Genomic DNA, 20097 nt, shown 5'->3' with positions numbered 1-20097 from the left:
AGGTTACTTTGACATTTTGGCAATGAGGCCTTTTATCTACTTCCCCAGAGTCAGATGAACTTGTGGAAACCATCTTTATGTCTGTGTCCAGTATGTAACAAGTTAGAGGTAGTTTCTCGAGCCAATGCTAATTAGCGTTTGTGCAATGACTGGAAGTCTGAGTATCTGCTAGCATGATAGTAGTTCATCCTACTCTGCGGAAGGAGATAAAAGGCCTCATTGCCAAAATTACAAAGTATCCCTTTAAGGCTACTGGCTACCTGATAGGCTCACTTTCCCGTTGAATTCGTCGTCTTTCTTCTCGTTTCTGCAGAACATAAAACAGAGGTAAGATGGATATCGATTTTCAGACATGGAGCATTTTCAGATTTTATTATACGCTTTTCATATTAATTGGAAACGTCTTCTTTTTAGAAGATGTCTCACAAAAACAGGTGTATCTGTGAAATGTCAATGGAGCACTGAGAGTATACCAAGCTTTTCATTTCCAATGCATTTTACATCTAATTTCAGCTCGTGTCATGCTAATTTAGTTTTTTACTTTTTACTCATTTTTCTCCCTAGTTTTGTGATATCCAGTTGGTAGTTACAGTCTTGTCCCATCACTGCAACTTCACAATGGGCTCGGGAGGCGAAGTTCGAGTCATGCGTCCTCCAAAACATGACCCGCCAAACTGCGCTTCTCAACATCCGCCCGCTTAACCCAGAAGCCAGCCGCACCAATGTGTCGGTTCAACTGACGACCGAGGTCAGCCTGCAGGCGCCCGGCCCGCCACAAGGAGTTGCTAGAGCGCGATGAGCCAAGAAAAGCCCCCCCCCAGCCAAACTCTCTTCTAACCCGGATGATGCTGGGCTAATTGTGCGCCACCCTATGGGACTCCCAATCACGGCAGGTTGTGATACAGCCAGGGATCGAACCCGGTCCTGTAGTGGCGCCTCTAGATCGCTGCGCCGCTCGGGAGGCCCCAAAACTATTATTTTTTTGTAGTCGGGACCCGCGGTCCTTATTGACCCTGTTCTGGGTCTGGAACGCGGTCCACCAGTGAGATATAAGGGACCCTACTGTATGTGTTTGTGCAATCAATGCATGCGTTCCTCCTTTCATGGGTGATACTGCAAGTTTATCTGCCCCGTTCCCTCTCTGTGCTCCCCTCCCATGACTTACAGTGCTGCTATCTAAAGGTATCAGTCTACCTCAGAGCAGGTAGGGAGTCTGACCATAGACTAAATCATAGCTACTGTTCAGGAGAGGAGACAGTCTGTCTGAGTGTAATGCAGCCTTCTGACTTTTTCCTTTTCTCCCTCAGATATTAATGGAGAATAGACATGAACCAAGATGGAATATGACAAGCATGGCTTGGACATCCCTTACCAGATTGATACACCCATTATACAATGTACTATTTCCTACTCCTCTTGGTATTGCTATTTTATTAGGATCACCATTAGCTGTTGCGAAAGCAGCAACTACTTCCTGGGGTCCACACAAAACATGAAACATAACATAATACAGAACATTAACAAGAACAGCTCAAGGACAGAACTACATACATTTAAAAATGGCACACAGAGCCTACATATCAATACATACACACAATATCTAGGTCAAATAGGGGAGGAGCGTTGTACTGTGAGATGTTACTTTATCAATTTTTTGAAACCAGGTTTGTTGTTCATGAGATGGAAGGGAGTTCCATGCAATAATGACTCTATATAATACTGGACGTCTTCTTGAATTTGTTCTGGATTTGGGGACTGTGAAAAGATCCCTGGTGGCAAGTCTGGTGGGTGTGTGTGTGTGTGTGTGTGTGTGTGTGTGTCAGAGCTGTGTGTAAGTTGACTACTTAAACTATTTGAAATTGAACACAATGTTTCTTATAAAAATAAGAAGTGCTGCATTCAGTCTCTCCTCATCTCTTAGCTAAGAGATACTAGAATGCATAGTATTGATATTAGCCCTCTGATTACAGTGAAGAGCAAGATGTGCCGTTGTGTTCTGGGCCTGCTGCAGTTTTTCTAGGTCTTTCTTTGCAGCACCTGACCACATGGCTGGACAATAACCAGACAAGACAAAACTAGAGGCTGCAGAACTTGCTTTTTGGACTGATTCACTCTGGTGGTCTCCAGAGAGGGTGGATAGATATGAGTGATTTCCTGATGTTTGTGGATGGATGGCTGGGGGAGGTGGTGTGTAAGGGGTTAACCAGCGTAGTGGAACCGCTGGGGGTCAATTAGTCCTGTGTCTGTCCCTGTGGACCTCTGGGCTGGTGAGAGAGCGGGGGTGTGGGGAGGCAGGGGAGTGGTTGGAGTACAGCCATGCACACAAGCACACATGGATATGCATGCGCACGCACGCGGTTGCGAACAGACACGCACACACACACATAATGGACGGAGGACTCAGTGGAGTGTGGAAGCCCACACACACATAATTGACGGAGGACTCAGTGGAGTGTGGAAGCCCACACACACATAATGGATGGAGGACTCAGCGGAGTGTGGAAGCACACACACACATAATGGACGGAGGACTCAGTGGAGTGTGGAAGCCCACACACACATAATGGACGGAGGACTCAGTGGAGTGTGGAAGCCCACACACACATAATGGACGGAGGACTCAGTGGAGTGTGGAAGCCCACACACACATAATGGACGGAGGACTCAGTGGAGTGTGGAAGCCCACACACACATAATGGACGGAGGACTCAGTGGAGTGTGGAAGCCCACACACACATAATGGACGGAGGACTCAGTGGAGTGTGGAAGCCCACACACACATAATTGACGGAGGACTCAGTGGAGTGTGGAAGCCCACACACACATAATGGACGGAGGACTCAGTGGAGTGTGGAAGCCCACACACACATAATGGACAGAGGACTCAGTGGAGTGTGGAAGCGTGGAGGAGAAGTCATCTAGAAAAAATGCATGGCAACAGGCACACAGGACGACAGAGGGAGAAGGACAGAAAGGGGAAGAGAAAGAGGGTGAGGAGAGAGCGGGAGTGAGGGGGGTGGAAGGTTTAGAGTACAAAAACGTGCTTCTTGTCACGATACGAGAAGGTGTCCGTGTTTGGTGCTAAAATTATTTAGCCTCTCTTTTTTCCCACCCTTGTTAAACTCTGATTTGTGGAGAGTTTGTTATTTTGAGGTTCCGTTATATGTTGTGGAAATATGGTTGTTTCTGATGGGATCTAAATCACCCTGTTAGAGGTCGCATCTCCCTCTTCTCTCTTTCCTTCTCTTCTTCACCTTCCTTATTCCTTTTTTACGCACTTAATTGGTTACCAATTGTGGGAAAGGATGAGAGGCATGAAGGCTATGAGGAAAGGCACAGAGCAGGGTTTGTCATCTCTCTCGCTCTCCTTCTCTCTGTTATTTGGAGGTGTGTTCTCACATCTGGAGAAACAGAAATGGGTGTTAACAGCAGCAGCTCATTCACTCCCCCTCCTCCTCCTGCATCACCCTCCCTCCCGGTCTCTCTGCTTCCCTCTTTCTCTCTCGCTCCACCTCTCCCTCTCTCTGCTTGCATTACTGGAAATCAGATTGTGAGCTGTGGAGATGCTGGCAGCAGCACAGTGTGGAATTAGCTTGACATCCCAGAGAGGAACCAGTGTGGAATTCTCCGGCTTTAGAAGAATGAAAACCATGTCAGGATCAGGATTCTCTGTTCTCACAGACTGAAGCTGCCTCTCAAATTTTGTGCCTTCCTTATCTGCCTTATCTTCAATTTTCACCTTATTTTATTCATCTTAGTTTCCAAATGAACATCAACTGAGAGAGACTTTTCTAGTCTCCACATTTAAAAGAATCCCAACCTTGGTATTTAGTGTTGATCTTTGACGTGAGGTTTTTCTGGACAGCGGCTATCTTGGGGATTTTGTTCCTAGTTAGTTCATATTATAACCCCGTGGGCCGACGCCTCAGGTAGGATGACGGAAATCCTGGTGTCAGATGTGAACCTGAACACCGTGTGTGAGCGGCTGGAGCAGCAGTGCTGTGTGGAGGATGACCAGCAGAACAACCAGCAGCAGCTTCAGCAGCCTCAAATCCCCTCCTCAGCCATCAAGAGGCACACCAACACCGGGGCAAAGCTATGGGGTCGTGTGCGCAGCAAGCTCCTCAGACAAAAGGTCCCCTTTTTCCTTTCTTTCTTTTCTTTCTCTTGATCAGCTAAGTCACGGTTGTCCCTCTGTCATTGTGTTCATCTTTTTACTCTCTCTTTCCTGTGTTTGTTTTCATCCCTTTCTCTCTGTACTTGTATTCACTGTGGTGAAATATACACCTGTAACTGGTACTGTTACTCCAACTAAAGCCTCCATGCTCTGTGCTGATGTTGTTAGATGACGCTGGTATGGAAATGAAAGATTTAGGTAGAGGAGATCATTTACTTGTATAATGTACTGTTGGTGCGGAACTGCAGTAACTGTCTCATTGCTCTGAGTACTGTGTATGTGTGAGATGCTACAGTAAATTGAATTCACAGCCTTGACCATTACTCCCCTACACCCTCCCCCTCCCCACCCCCTTTTCACTTTCTTACCCTCTCATCCACCTTCCACATCTACCACTCTGATCTTTCCAAGCTCTCTCCTCAGTGTAAAGCCAGTGAAGCTGAATGGTGATATACCTCTGTCTGTGTGGTTGCTGATCTGTTAAGGTAATCAGAGGTGTTTTGGTGTAGCTGAGAGTGTGAGACTGCTCCCTCTGCTGTCCTGTAGAGGAATTACCCTGAGACACTGATCTAAGGCCAGAGTGTTGTTGGTAGAACTTAATTATGACCCACAATCCTCTCAGCAGGGTACATGGTAACCCGGGTAGAGACTAATTACTGATCCGACAGGTTAATTACTGTCATCTCAATGACACGTTGTGGAGACGCATGGTGCAGTTTACTACTCTTTCAAGTTTGACTGACTCCTCTGTCTGGGGAACACGCACACACGCAGACCTTAGCTTCAGGTTCTAGGTCAGGACTCATGCGTGAGAGGAAGGAGAAAGAGGTTATTTTTAGTAAATACTGTTTTTATCCCCGGTGCAGATGTGCAGCACATATATTTTACAGAGGCAGTTAATATATGGCAGTTTGATATCAGTATGCTGGTATCCATTAGCCACTATACTGCGTCATACACTGAGTACAAAGCATTAGGATCATTATGCTCTTTCCTTGACAGACTGACCAGGTGAATCCAGGTGAAAGCTATGATCCCTTATTGATGTGACTTGTTAAATCCACTTCAATCAGAATAGATGAAGGGGGGGACAGCACATTTACATTTAATGAAATCATTTCAATAGATTGCGCTTCTCTGGCAAAATGTGGAAGCAATATAATGAACCCTGAGCAGCTTATTGTGAATACCAGATCTATAGACAGGTCAATAAAGACCCTCCTGCTGCTGGTGGCTGGAGTTGACAGGTCAATCTCTCTGCTGGTCTCGCCTGACACTGCAGACCTGGATTACAGGCAGAAATCCCCCCATTGATCTCAGCTGATCCCAGACCTATCCACAGCCCTGGCTGAGTCCTCCCGCTCTTCAGGCTTGATCTGGGAATCTGGGAGAGAGGACAGTCTTATCTGTTTGGGCTGTTTTGCTTCTTCTATTTAAATGACATAGACAATTGGTTTGTTCAGTGCTGCACACTCACAATGTTAGTTTCCTATATACTCAGTTTACACACAGAGCCATATTGACTCTGTACCTCTTACATAATCACAGTATAGTACACACCTTCACACACACATGCCTACTCTCACACTTGCACATATTTTCACACACTTGATCATGCACTTTCATGTTCATCTCTAGTCTCTCTCTCACATACACATCCTCCCATAGAAGCATACTTTCACACAGCTATGTGGTCTTATTCATTCATGTTGAGTGAGTCTTTGATGGTTGAGTCTGAATAAACGTCAGGTCTATGAATGAACTCTGTCTGGTCCGGATCCAAACCCGACTGGGTCTGACTTATTCCCCACCATATTTATCCTACAGCAGCACAGAGAATCAGGCATTGAACTGGAGGGATTATAGTATCCCTGACATTTCTGCTATACCACTCTCATGCTGTCAAAGGATGTTAAGACGGAGAGGAAGGAAAGAGAGAGTGGGTGTGGAAGAGGGAGAGGAAGGAAAGAGAGAGTGGGTGTGGAAGAGGGAGAGGAAGGAAAGAGAGTGGGTGTGGAAGAGGGAGAGGAAGGAAAGAGAGGGTGGGTGTGGGAGAGGGAGGAAAGAGAGAGTGGGTGTGGAAGAGGGAGAGGAAGTAAAGAGATGGTGGGTGTGGAAGAGGGAGAGGAGGGAAAGAGTGGGTGTGGAAGAGGGAGAGGAAGGAAAGAGTGGGTGTGAAAGAGGGAGAGGAAGTAAAGAGTGGGTGTAGAAGAGGAAGGAAAGAGAGTGGGTGTGGAAGAGGGAGAAGAAGGAAAGAGTGGGTGTGGAAGAGGGAGAGGAAGTAAAGAGAGTGGGTGTAGAAGAGGGAGAGGAAGGAAAGAGTGGGTGTGGGAGAGGAAGTAAAGAGTGGGTGTGGGAGAGGAAGTAAAGAGAGTGGGTGTAGAAGAGGGAGAGGAAGTAAAAAGAGTGGGTGTGGAAGAGGAAGGAAGGAAAGATAGTGGGTGTAGAAGAGGGAGAGGAAGGAAAGAGAGTGGGTGTGGAAGAGGGAGAGGAAGGAAAGAGAGACAGAGTGGGTGTGGAAGAGGGAGAGGGAGAGGAAGGAAAGAGAGACAGAGTGGGTGTGGAAGAGGGAGAGGAAGGAAAGAGAGACAGAGTGGGTGTGGAAGAGGGAGAGGAAGGAAAGAGAGACAGAGTGGGTGTGGAAGAGGGAGAGGAAGGAAAGAGAGACAGAGTGGGTGTGGAAGAGGGAGAGGAAGGAAAGAGAGACAGAGTGGGTGTGGAAGAGGGAGAGGAAGGAAAGAGAGTGGGTGTGGAAGAGGGAGAGGAAGGAAAGAGTGGGTGTGGAAGAGGGAGAGGAATAGTATGTATATTGAACCGGACTGCAGTGTGTTTTTGTTGAACAGACTGCAGACTGCAGTGTGTTTTTGTTGAACAGACTGCAGTGTGTTTTTGTTGAACAGACTGCAGACTGCAGTGTGTTTTTGTTGAACAGACTGCAGTGTGTTTTTGTTGAACAGACTGCAGTGTGTTTTTGTTGAACAGACTGCAGCAGTGTTTTTGTTGAACAGACTGCAGTGTGTTTTTGTTGAACAGACTGCAGCAGTGTTTTTGTTGAACAGACTGCAGTGTGTTTTTGTTGAACAGACTGCAGTGTGTTTTTGTTGAACAGACTGCAGCAGTGTTTTTGTTGAACAGACTGCAGTGTGTTTTTGTTGAACAGACTGCAGCAGTGTTTTTGTTGAACAGACTGCAGTGTGTTTTTGTTGAACAGACTGCAGTGTGTGTGTTTATAGACATTTAGGCTGAGAGGTCGATGGTAGAAAGGAAGGCGAGCGTGTGTGTTGAGAACAGATTTAGATTAGATAGTGAGATTTAGACAGAGAAAGAGTAGTGTGTTGAGTAAGCTGCAGCATGTTGATGAGTTTTAAAGTGGAAGGGAGGTGCTTACAGGACAATGCCTCTTACAACACTAATTAAGACAATGCAGAGGAAGCAGAAGCAGGGACTCCAGTAGAGCTTAGGCTGGCTGAGGCCGAATCAGATATTATACTCTTAACACCATGATCATGATGTTTTCTGTTACATTTGTTCTGAACCCATGTCCTCTCCCATACTAATTTCCATTTTGCCATGTTATTGTGTTTTACACCTTGGTGGGCGTCAGTTACAGTATCCCTAGAAGTCCCATTAAATAATCATGAAAAGCAACCGACTTAAAACCGGAACAAAAGCAGTGTTCTGCTGGTTTGGGTATGACAGAAAATAAAGTATAACCATAATTCTCCCCCCTCTCCCAATCCCTAAATATATTTCTCAACACATAAAAGGGTGGTGTTCCATTTCAGTATGCTGATTAGTGTAGATGACATGTTACTGTTTCATCACACTTGCCTCTTTGAAGGGCCTTAAAATGCCAGTCATAAATCTGACTGTCACTACAGGGGGGTCCAGCCCTTCACCCCCCATCGATCCCCAACCAGACACCCTCAGACTGGCCAATGAGCTCCAGAGGGGTGGAGGGAGGCAAGGGAGCATCCTCAGGCTGGTACCCAGGATGACTTTCTCCCGGCTGGGCTGGGTCAAACCTGCTGCCCCTGGTGGAAGAGTGGGTATTTTTTGGCTAAGTGGGAATATCAGGGTCGTTCTCCCTCTCTCTCGCTCTATCCCTCCCTCGATGGGGCCTACATGAATCATCCAATTAGTCTAGGAGTGTTAAACCACTCAAGCCTTTGGTAGGGCTCATTACAAACCCTCCGTGGTCTGGGTTCATAAGAGTGGTGGGTCGGTTTGGCTAACCAGTGTCTACCAAAAGGATTTTCCAATCGTTCTGAACAGAACCACTATTTTTATAGTAAAGTTCTGTATAATAAAGTTCTGAACCGGTTCGAACCAAAAAAGTAATGGTTCATATAGTTCCTTTTCATTCATTTTTTTAACACATGAACTCAACAGAGGCATTAGAAACCGGTTCTCAAGAATTTAAAATAACGGTTCTGTTCCGGAACACCAGAGAGAACTTTCGTTCCCGGTTCTGTTTCCGCTCCTCGGTTCTGTTCCTTGAACCGGTTCCAACCCCTGCTACTGTACCTACACAGAGTGTTAGCATTCGGCTGGACTAGAGGAATGAAAGGGAAACAAAATACCCTCTCATACGGTATCAATGGTGTTTCCAAATGCTGTTTATCTACCTGCCTATAAATGACCTATACAAGCACTTTTTTGGATGACCCATATTATCACTGTAAATACTCTAATTACAGCTACATTATGGACTAATAAAAAATTCAAACTTTCCATCCAAGACCAAAAGAAGGTCATCAAGGGATTGATAATGTGTTTGATAATGCGATTGGAAAACCCTTCTACATATGATTGAGTTAACAGAAGATAAAACAGATAAGTTGTGGTAACAGCCTATCATTGAAAGTCAGCTGCTTACATGTATTTTATTCTCGGGTTTGACATAAGGAAGCCCAAGGACTCAACATACTCTCTTTCTCCCTTTCGCTCTGACTTTCTGTCTCTTTCTCTTCCTCTCTGTCCTTTTTGTCCAGGCTACTGTGAGGCTGGCCTGCATGGGACCACACGCTGTAGTGTACAGAACTGTGAGAACATTAGTGTCCCTGCTGGGGATTATCAGAGAGGTCACCCTCTCCTGTACTACCTGTAAATCATCCGTGTTAGTCGTGCGTGCTGCAGGCAGGAACAGGCTGTTGTGTTAGCCTTGTGTTAAAGCAGATGCCTTTATGTTGCATGATGTTTATGAAGTTGGATCTTATACTGTATGCCTGAGACACTTTGCCCTTAGGGGTTGTGATAGGATGCTTAGGCTGGTCCTTGGCCAATCATAACTCTCTGCCTGCTGAGAATGCGTGCTGGTTAGGCTCAAACCAGGAAGTTTTGTCTGGAAGCTCATGACAACAGAGTCAAAAGGCCTTACACTTCACTTGTCTATAATGACATCAGCAGCTGTTTACCAAAGCATCATATTATTAATAAGTAGAGTGATGTTAACATTTTACATAGCTATGTTATGTATATTCACTCTTATGTTCATCTGCAGCTAAATTTAGATTCAAAATATTGTCAACTCATATTGCTTTGTTTTTGTTACAATCATCAGGCCAGTAATATAATCTGTCAGCAGAAAAAAGAATGATGCTCTTGTTTGTAGAGGTCTTAATAAACAAAAAAACAATCCCAGGTTTCTGTTTTTAATTAAATGAAACCCACTGCCCATGCAGTTGAGCTAGTTAGTTTCTAATTAAACCGGATGGGAACATTGCTGCTTATTGTTCATTTAAAACAGAACAGTCAGTCACAGAATGAATATTTGAATGTAATCTCCCAGTGAACAGAAAGTGAGAGGTACAAGGAAAGTAGCAAAGCACAAAGGAAATATTAAGAGGAATTAATGAATTTGCCGTATCAAAAGTTCATACTTCATCCTAATTAAGTTCTGCTTTAAAAAATCACTCCCTGTTAATCTAACAATGGATTAATTAAAGACTTTGGCAAGCGTTTGTGTAATCAGAGTGCACACTTTTCTTCCCTGATGGCATTGTTCACTTACTATATTGCCATGTTTTGATAACTTCCAGTGCTTTGAAGTTCCACATACATCCTAGAGGTTGTTTTCCGTCCTCAGAACGGAAGCCATGACAGTTTTTATTTTTTTACATGCGTCATCCATAAACCAAAATCTAGATCTGTCATTTTATGTCCTATGTGAGAAGCAGGTACCTGGGTTATGGTGATGGAGACTGGCTGTGTTGTAGATACATTATACCACAGTATCCTCAGGAGGGTTGCAGAGAGTTCAGTAAGAGATGGATTTAGAATAGGAACATCTCCAGAGGGACCTCGGCATCTGTTTTTCAAACTACTTCAACCCTGCCTGTGCTGTGCTCTGTCCCCCGTTGGCAACAGCAGTGGGATCAGTAGAAGGGCTTCTCACTATGTACGGTACAGTATGTGTGTGTACTGTGTGTTTTGCCTGCCTTTCTGCACATGTATGTTTGATGTATACTCAGTGGAGGCACCTTAGAACAAGTGTCAGCCACATGTCCACTGGTCTATACCACACTATACATAGAAGAGAGCTGACATCACAGTAACCTGAGTGGCTCTCTTCTCATCCACTGACTTTCCATGTATCAATTCTTTCCCCCTCTCGCTTGTCATATTAACTGTGTGTGTGTGTGTGTGTGTGTGTGTGTGTGTGTCTAGCTAGGTCTCTCAACCAGGTGCTCTGTACTGGCTGTGTTGAGATAGGGAGGGACCACTAACTTCCCCAGCTGAGCCCCCCGATCCACAGCCAGATCACCATGTTCCCAGCCCACTCGAATAGCATTGCAACAGACACACACACACACACCAGGAGAGTCGGCCCTCAGCCTAGGGGTCGCTCAGAGAACAGTGTGTTCCCACAAAACAGAGCATCATGCTGGCTAAAAGGAACACACCTCATTGCTACTCATCCACTCGAACTCACACTCTCAGAATTCTTCTGTTTTTCTATATGCAGTATGTTCTGTTCCACATGAAAGCTGATTGTACAGTGTAGTCAGTGTGGATATGCATTGTTACAGTATCATCTGACCTACATCATGTATTATGATCCTCTCCCCATTCAGTCACGGCGTTTTAGGCCGCATAAAGGAGGCTTTGACCTCTGGAGGAGTGACAAGGTCCTAATTGGAACCATTGTTTGGTTTAGGATTTCCTATATTTGTGATTTACTGATTTTAATATCCCATATCCTTCCACCAGCCTGTGTTTCACCAGCCTGTCTTTCTTCTACAAACACAGGCTAATAATATGTTTCAAGGATTCTCTGGAGAGAGAGGATTTGGCTTTGTGATTCATCTCTTGGATTTGGAATAAAAAATACTTTGAGGACCCGCCCCCTTTCTGTTTTTGTTCATGCTTCACCTCATATAGTCTCCCCTCTGATTGGTTTCACTCAAGACAACTTATTTTTTCCTCATCTCCTGTTGTTTTACTAGCCAGATGGGCATAACCCCAAGTCACGTTGGGGAGATCATTCTTTCCAAAGCAACCTATCTATCTTGCCCCCATCTATCCATCCTTTGTGATAGGTTGAGAATATAGTGTAGCACCGTACTGAATCAGTGGCACTTTGGTCTCTCCTCCTTCCCAGGCAAGGAAAGGAAAACTGATAAATTGGGGCAGAAGTTCTTCCTGGAGTTTTGAATAAAGCAGCAGAGTATTAGAGGTGAACGGTGGAGTGATTGAGGGGAAATGGGTGCGCTTGACTACGCTCTGCTCAGCTGCATAACAATTTAAAATAAATATGTTTTATTGTCACATACACCAGATAGGTGCAGTGAAATGTGTTACTTTACAGGGTCAGACATAGTAGTTAGGCTCTTCGTATTTGTATAACCCAATTTGACAACAACAAAAAATTGTCTATTGAGAAGTGCGTAGAGCCGTAGACCGTAATTGAGAGAGGGGAGAGGTACTGCATTAAGTTTTTAGGGATTGATTTGGGGGGATTACAGTACAGTAGTGAGGATACCATAGCCATGATTAGGGCAACCTTGTTAAATGCCCAAACCCTATTGACAAAATCTCCCCTAATGGTAATAGGTGTCAGAGTAATTAATTCAAAAACGTTTTTTTATTAGGTAATTAGACTCCCTAAATACAAACTTTTATGAGTGCTAGCTTAATGTAAAGTTACGAGAAAGTGAGTGTGTTGGCCTTGCGCTCGCTCAGCAATAAACGATTATGCGGCTTAAGACAGACAAGCACATCATCTAGGAAGGTAGTAATGGTATACACAGGGAGCTGCTGAATCTGTGTATTAAAGGTATTAGCTCCTTGTTGTAGAACTGCTATGCTAGTCAGTGGCTGCGGTGTGTGTATCTAACACAGTGTAACAAGTTCAGTGTAAGCTAGGTGGAAAAGCTGAGACTTATATAGAGTGCCTTCAGAAAGTATTTACACACTTGGTCTTTTTTACATTTAGTTGTTACAAATTGGGATTCAAATGGATATAATTGTATTTTTGTTTAACAATCTACAAAACATACTCAAAGGTCAAAGTGTAAGAAAAATTCTAGCATTTTCTAAAGATGAATGACAAAAAAAACAATATAATAGCTTGATTAAGATAAGTATTCAACCCCCTGAGTGGAAACACCTTTGGCAGCGATTACAGCTGTGAGTCTTTTTGGGTAAGTCTCTAAGAGCTTTGCGCACCTGGAAATATTTGCTCATTATTCTTTTTTTACATTTTTCAAGCTCTGTCAAGTTGGTTGTTGATCATTGCTAGACAGACATTTTTAAGTCTTGCCATAGATTTTCAAGCTGATTTAAGTAACAACTTTAACTAGGCCACTCAGAAACATCCATTGTCGTCTTGGCAAGCAACTCCAGTGTATATTTGGCCTTGTGTTTTTAGGTTATTGTCCTGCTGAAAGGTGTATTTGTCTCCCAGTGTCTGTTTGAAAGCAGACTGAACCAAGTTTTCCTCTAGGATTTTGCCTGTGCTTAGCTCTATTCCATTTATTTTATACCTTAACATGATGCAGCCACCACCGTTCTTGAAAATATGAAGTGGTACTCAGGGATGTTGTCGGATTTTCCCCAAACATAATGATTTGTGTTAGGAAGGATGCCTGTGTCTTTGTAGTAACTGGGTGTATTGATACCCCATCCAAAGTGTAAATAATAACTTCACCATGCTCAAAGGGATATTCCATGTCTGCTTTTTTTAATCTACCAATGGGTGCCCTTCTTCTTGAGGCATTGGAAAACCTCTCTAGTCTTTGTGGTTGAATCTATGCTTGAAATTCGCTACTCAAATTACAAATAATTGTATGTGTGGGGTACAGCGATGGGGTACTCATTCAAAAATCATGTAATCACTATTATTGCACACAGAATGAGTACACGCAACTTATTATGTTAATTGTTAGGCATATTTTTACTCCTGAATGTATTTAGGCTTGTCATAACAAAGGGGGTTGAATACTTATTGACTCAAGACATTTCAGCTTTTAATTAATTTGTAAAAATGTCTAAAAACAAAATTCCACTCTGACATTGTGTTGTGTGTAGATCAGTGGCACAAAATCAAAATGTAATCCATTTTAAATTCAGGCGGATGTATCTGGGGTTTGCTTCTCATCATACATCATGTCAGAGCTCTATTCTCCCAAGGCAGCATGAGAAAACTGCCCAGCTCTGCCTCTGCTACTGAGCAGGCTGAAGCGTGTGAGGCAGTCATTTTCATGGCCACTGCTTACCCCTAGAGACAGCCATACGTAAATGGGAAAAACACAACCCCTGTCCCTGTCTCACTTTCTTAAAGAACACACTGCCCTGTCTCTACCCACAAGCATTTCAGCAGAGCTACAAAGAACTTGGCCTACAACCAGATGACAGTTCAGCTTACAAGAACTAACAGGAACAAGATGAAACTGGGCACTAGCGATATCAATAAAATGGTAGTGAACAGAAAGGGCAGCAGCAGTGCTTCCATTGTTGTGTGTTAGCCTATATTTGTGATTTACTGATTTGAAAAAGGGGGCTTTCTTGTGTGGTGTATTTTCATCTCAATCAATGTGATTCTTGTTCACATTAGTGAAAGGAGGGAAATGTGATACATTAGTTAGTTAGCCCAGTAGAGGACTGAATGGACTGTTTCATGATGCATGAAAGAGGAAATATTGTGTGTTTTAATGCAGAGATGATCACTTTCATTAGGTAGGGACAGACCCACACAGAGCCCTCAGGCTGGCTAGGCTACAGAGGTTCCTCTCAGTCTAAACATACACACACACATTACCCAGCGTGCACCACTGCTCCATCCACACATGGGGCAAAGCCCATTTAACTTTATCAGATGTCAGCATCCTGTAAATTTTATATGGAGGAGAAAAGAAAAACTGCAGTTGAATCTGAAGTTCCCAGGGATTTTTGGTTATTTAAATATAGACAGGCCAGTCTGGGAATTTCCATTGAGGAGGCAAAAGGAAAACGGGGTCTTATTTTCTCTCCACGTAGCAGCAGTCAGAAAATAGCCCCCCTCCTCCTGCCCATGTTGAAGGGAGAGTCTCGTCTCGGAAAACAAACTGTAACGTGGCCTCTTTGTTCTCTTGGCTGGACTTTAAAGGAGCTCTTCAGAACCTCACCAGAGCATGACGGGAGGGACACATATGGGACAGGTGCTTGAAAGAGAGAGCGAGAGAGCAGTGAACCCTGGGTAGGCAGAAGTCCAGAGCTGGCTAGGTCCAGGGGTGTGGTTATAGAAGAACAAGTACAACACAAAACATAGTTGAAGTTAACATAACATGACGTCTTCATGTTTGTGTCCTAATAAACAGACTAATTCCTCCAGTGCAGTGAACCCTGGGTACTCAGAGAGCTGGCTAGGTACTGTGGTGTAGTGACAGTCAGATTAAGTTAACACAAGAAGAACACATCACACAGGCACCATGCCAGAAATAAGGCTTTAGTGTCTCTGCTAGAGTGCAGTTGTACATTTACGATACAAGGAGTGCGTTCTGTGAGGGTCCATGTGATTGTGTCCATGACACTGTACGTGTATTTGAACACTCACTGCTCTTGTCATACCTTCTCTCAGTCTCCTATGAGGTTATGCATCGATTATGGCATGGGCAGAGAATATAACGAAGGAAACTTAATCACGTTCTTTCTCTTTGTATTTCAGCTGGACCCCCAGACGGTGCAGTCGAAGAACTGGCACGTGGACGTCATAGAGATGAATGGGGTAAGGGACACCAGGAACCTTTGGGGCCAGTTTGCCAGACCCAGATCAAGCCTTTTCTTGGACTAAGAAGCTCTTTCAATGTTGAATCTCCACTGAACATGCTTTTTAATCTAGGACTAGGCTTCATCTGTGTCCAAGAAACCAGCCCTTGATTTCCTAATTCCATTCCTGGTCCTGTCAGTCATTTACCCATTCAACCCCATCAATAGAAGATGACTTGTCAGGGCTTAGTGTGTGGATATTATAATGTAGCTTGTTATAGTTCGCCAGAGACAATGCAATATTATCTTTACGAGCAGATGAGCTGTGTCACTAAAAGCTGCTGCAATGTTCACGGTACATAATCCCTGTCAAATAAGAAAATAAAATAATGCAGATTGTTTGACACGTTGTATGTATTGTTTCCCACAGATCAAGGTGGAGTTCTCCATGAAGTTTACTAGTCGGGACTTGAGTCTGAAGAGAACGCCCTCCAAAAAACAGAGTGGGGTGTTCGGGGTCAAAATCAGTATTGTGACAAAGTACGCCATGTTGAATTTCTCTCATAATAAAGTAATGAACAAACTACAGTGCCTTCAGAAAGTATTCACACCCTTTGACCTGTTACATTATTTGTTGTGTTACAGCCTGAATTTAAAATGGATTCAATTCGATTTCAATTTGTGTCACTGGCCTACACACAAATACCCCATAATGTCAAAGTGGAATTATGTTTTTTGACATTTCTACAAATGTATTAAAAATTAAAAGCTGAAATGTCTTGAGTCAATAAGTATTCAACCCCTTTGTTATGGCAAGGCTAAATAAGTTCAGGAGTAAAAATGTGCTTAACAAGTCACATAATAAGTTGCATGTGTGCAATAATAGTGTTTAACATGATTTTTTTTATGACTTCCTCATCTTTGTACCCCACACATACAATTATCTGTAACGTCCCTCAGTCAAGCAGTTCATTTCAAACACAGATTCAACCACAAAGACCAATGCCTCGCAAAGAAGGGCACCAATAGGTAGATGACGTTTAAAAAATATTAGAAACAGACATTGAATATCCCTTTCAGCATGGTGACGTTATTAATTATACTTTACATGGTGTATCACTACAATGATACAGGCATCTTTCCTGACTCAGTTGCCGGAGAGGAAGGAAATCGCTCAGAAATTTCACTATGAGGCTGGTTAGAGTTTAATTGGTGTGTAGGAGAAAACTGAGGATGGATCAACAACGTTAGTTACTCCACAATACTAACCTAAATGACATGTGAAAAGAAGCCTGTACAGAATAAAAATATTCCAAAATATGCATCCTGTTTGCAATAACGCATTAAAATAAAACTGCACAAAAAAATGGGATTAGAACTTAACTTTGTCTTGAATACAAAGCCTTATGTTTGGGGCAAATCCTACTCAACACATCACTGAATACCACTTTTCATATTTTCAAGCATGGTGGTGGCTGCATCATGTTATGGATATGCTTGTCATTGGCAATGACTTGGGAGTTTTTTTGGATAAAAATAAACGCAATAGAGCAGGACAATAACCTAAAACATAAGGCCAAATATACACTGGAGTTGCTTACGAAGACTAGATGAATGAATGAATGATCTTGAGTGGTGTGGTTAGTTTTTACTTAATTTTACTTGAAAATAATGGCAAGACTTGAAAATGGCTGTCTAGCAATGATCAACAATCAACTTGACAGTGCTTGAATCGCTGCCAAAGGTGATTCTAACGTGTTTACTTGGGGTTGAATTTAGAATTTAATCCATTTTAATCCTACCTTGCAAAACAACAAAACGTGGAAAAAGGCAAGGGGTGTGAATACTTTCTGAAGGAGCACTATAAGTCACTATGTGTAGTTAAAACTTCATAACTTCAGGATAAACCCCTCTCTATAATCTTTCTGTACAGTTTGTTTGATCGCTACGATTAGCATTAATGTTATTTGAAAGGGGCCGTGCTGTAATATCAATTCTGATGTGTGTTGGGTTTGTCCCCCAACAGGCGTGAGCGCTCCAAGGTGCCTTACATAGTCCGTCAGTGCATTGAGGAGGTAGAGAAGAGGGGGATCGACGAGGTGGGAATCTACAGGATCTCAGGGGTGGCCACTGACATCCAGGCCCTCAAAGCAGCATTCGACACCAGTAAGAAACACTCATACTACCAACACTGTAAAATATACCTGTCTTCATCAATAGAACCAGGAGATTGTCTTGTCCATGGGACCTGACCAGGCATAACTCTGGGCCTATAAACTGAGTATAGAAAACATTAAGGACACCTGCTCTTTCCATGACATAGACTGACCAGGTGTCACCTGTTAAATACACTTCAATCGGTGTAAATGAAGGGGAGGAGACAGGTTAAAGAAGGATTTTTAAGCCTTGAGACAATTGAGACATGGATTGTGTATGTGTCCCATTCAGAGGGTCAAAGGGCAAGACAAAACATGTGATTGTAGAGTCCATGGCACAACGAATTAAGGCTATTCTGAAGGCAAAAGGGGGGGGGGGGGGCTGAAACTCAGTATTAGGAAGGTGTTCCTATTGTTTGCTATAACTAGGGCCATGAGTTTCTCCTGGTCAGGTTATATTATCAGAAATAACTCCAGACCCTACATTATCAACACAAGTCTCCTCCTGAGCTGTCCTGTCGTTCCTCTCCTTCCATCCTCCATGTTGTGCGGTGTGCCGGGATCAGGCTAGCAGGCCCATGGCAGAGGGTCTTCAGCCTGGCTATTAACAGAGCGAGTTGTGGGAAAGGGCAGGAAGAGCACAGGGGAGCTGCAGCTGTCAGCTGTGTGTTGTCCTCCCTGGGAGTACCAGAGTGCATCCCAAATGGCACCCTATTACTTCTATATTTCATTGCTTTTGACCAGAGCTCTATGGCTCTTTACAGCCAGGCTGAAGGTCCCCCTATGGTCAAAAGTTGTGCACTGTATATGGAATTGGGTGCTATTTGGGATCAAATCAAATCAAATTGTATTTGTCACATACACATGGTTAGCAGATGTTAATGCGAGTGTAGCAAAATGCTTGTGCTTCTAGTTCCGACAATGCAGTAATAACCAGCAAGTAATCTAACTAACAATTCCAAAACTACTGTCTTATACACACAAGTGTAAGGGGATAAAGAATATGTACATAAAGATATATGAATGAGTGATGGTACAGAGCGGCATAGGCAAGATACAGTAGATGGTATTGAGTGCAGTATATACATATGAGATGAGTATGTAAACAAAGTGGCATAGTTAAAGTGGCTAGTGATACATGTATTACATAAAGATGCAGTAGATGATATAGAGTACAGTATATACATATACATATGAGATGAATAATGTAGGGTATGTAAACATTATATTAGGTAGCATTGTTTAAAGTGGCTAGTGATCATTTCCCATCAATTCCCATTATTAAAGTGGCTGGAGTTGAGTCAGTGTGTTGGCAGCAGCCACTCAATGTTAAACAGTGGTGGCTGTTTAACAGTCTGATACCCATGTCTCTGTCACGGCCCCTAGACCAAACCAAAGATAACCCCCTCTGTGTCTCTGCTGTGTTCATGGCTCACTGAGCTGAGATCACTGGTGGTTTGGGTTTTGGGTTTTAAACAGTGTTTTTGCTTGTTATGTCATCTCTGGAGCCAGAATGATCAGTCTGGAAATGAAGTAGTTGTTTGGTTGAGGCTGATGCGCTTCCCTTGAGATCATGTGTGTTTTTGTTTTCTCTCTCCCCCTTTTCTCTCCCCATCCCTCTCTCCCCTCCACAGATAGCAAAGACATCCTTGTGATGTTGAGTGACATGGACATCAACGCCATTGCAGGGACTCTGAAGCTGTACTTCCGTGAGCTGCCAGAGCCCCTGCTCACTGACCGCCTGTACCCAGCCTTCATGGAGGGTATAGGTACGACCTCTGACCCAGACCATACCAATACAATTAGGATGCATCTCAATAGTCAGTTATAGGGGAGTTATTCCTTGTTTTTATTGAGACCACAACATTGAAATGATGGTTCATATTCCCCCGTAGAGGGGTAATTCTTAAATTCTCTTCTGTTCTTCTCCTCTTTCCCCTCTCTTCCTCTTCTCTACAGCTCTGTCAGACCCTGCAGCCAAGGAGAACTGCATGATGCACCTGCTGCGCTCTCTGCCTGACCCTAACCTCATTACCTTCCTCAGCCTGCTGGAGCATCTCAAGAGGTACACACACACATAATCTACCATAAAGGCTAGTAACCATTACTGTTGACAGTTGGGCCATATTAACTGGCAGCCTAATACATTCAGATTGGATATTGGAGGAGTTCTGGCCAGAGTACGGTACCAATGCGAGTGGTTCTTTAAGCCTGCTATAAAACTGTGTTCTGGAGAGCTTCACGTTCAGCTGCACTCTGCCTGAGGTCATGAGGTGTGCTCCTGCTACTGTGACCGCACAACGCTCATTAGCCACTGACTGACTGCCCCAATAAGACAGAGGACAGAGGGAAAAGTCATCAGTGCCCAGGCCCTGGAGAGACGACAAGTATGCACTGGCCCTTTTAAGCCAACCCGTTAGTGGTGAGGTTAAGGAGCTAGACTGAGGAGTTATGGTCCAGTTGGAAGGATGCATTTATGTCAATGAAAAATGACTTCCCTACTGCTAAAATTACTTCCCTACTGCTAAAATGACATCCCTACTGCTAAAATGACTTCTCTACTGCTAAAATGACTTC

At 43.6% G+C, this 20097-nt stretch overlaps 1 protein-coding gene across 7 annotated transcripts in view; it reads left to right on the top strand.

The window, feature by feature from the left end:
• Window positions 1-20097, top strand: part of LOC110533635 (active breakpoint cluster region-related protein) — a 248837-nt gene that overhangs the window by 223919 nt on the left and 4821 nt on the right. For 5 of the 7 annotated variants that reach the window (XM_036990050.1, XM_036990049.1, XM_036990054.1 and 2 more), the window contains 5 exons: window positions 15324-15383; window positions 15795-15904; window positions 17391-17530; window positions 19155-19289; window positions 19480-19585. In XM_036990050.1, the coding sequence (XP_036845945.1) occupies window positions 15324-15383; window positions 15795-15904; window positions 17391-17530; window positions 19155-19289; window positions 19480-19585 (551 nt within the window). Of the gene's footprint in view, window positions 1-3503; window positions 4136-15323; window positions 15384-15794; window positions 15905-17390; window positions 17531-19154; window positions 19290-19479; window positions 19586-20097 lie in introns of those variants that run through there. The other 2 variants (XM_036990055.1, XR_005053617.1) reach the window with 2 other exon arrangements.

This window comes from Oncorhynchus mykiss, chromosome 10, assembly GCF_013265735.2.
Source record: "Oncorhynchus mykiss isolate Arlee chromosome 10, USDA_OmykA_1.1, whole genome shotgun sequence".
Taxonomy (NCBI): Eukaryota; Metazoa; Chordata; class Actinopteri; order Salmoniformes; family Salmonidae; genus Oncorhynchus; species Oncorhynchus mykiss.
The sequence above is the reverse complement of the archived record's forward strand: the minus strand, read 5'-3'. Positions and strand labels throughout refer to the sequence as shown.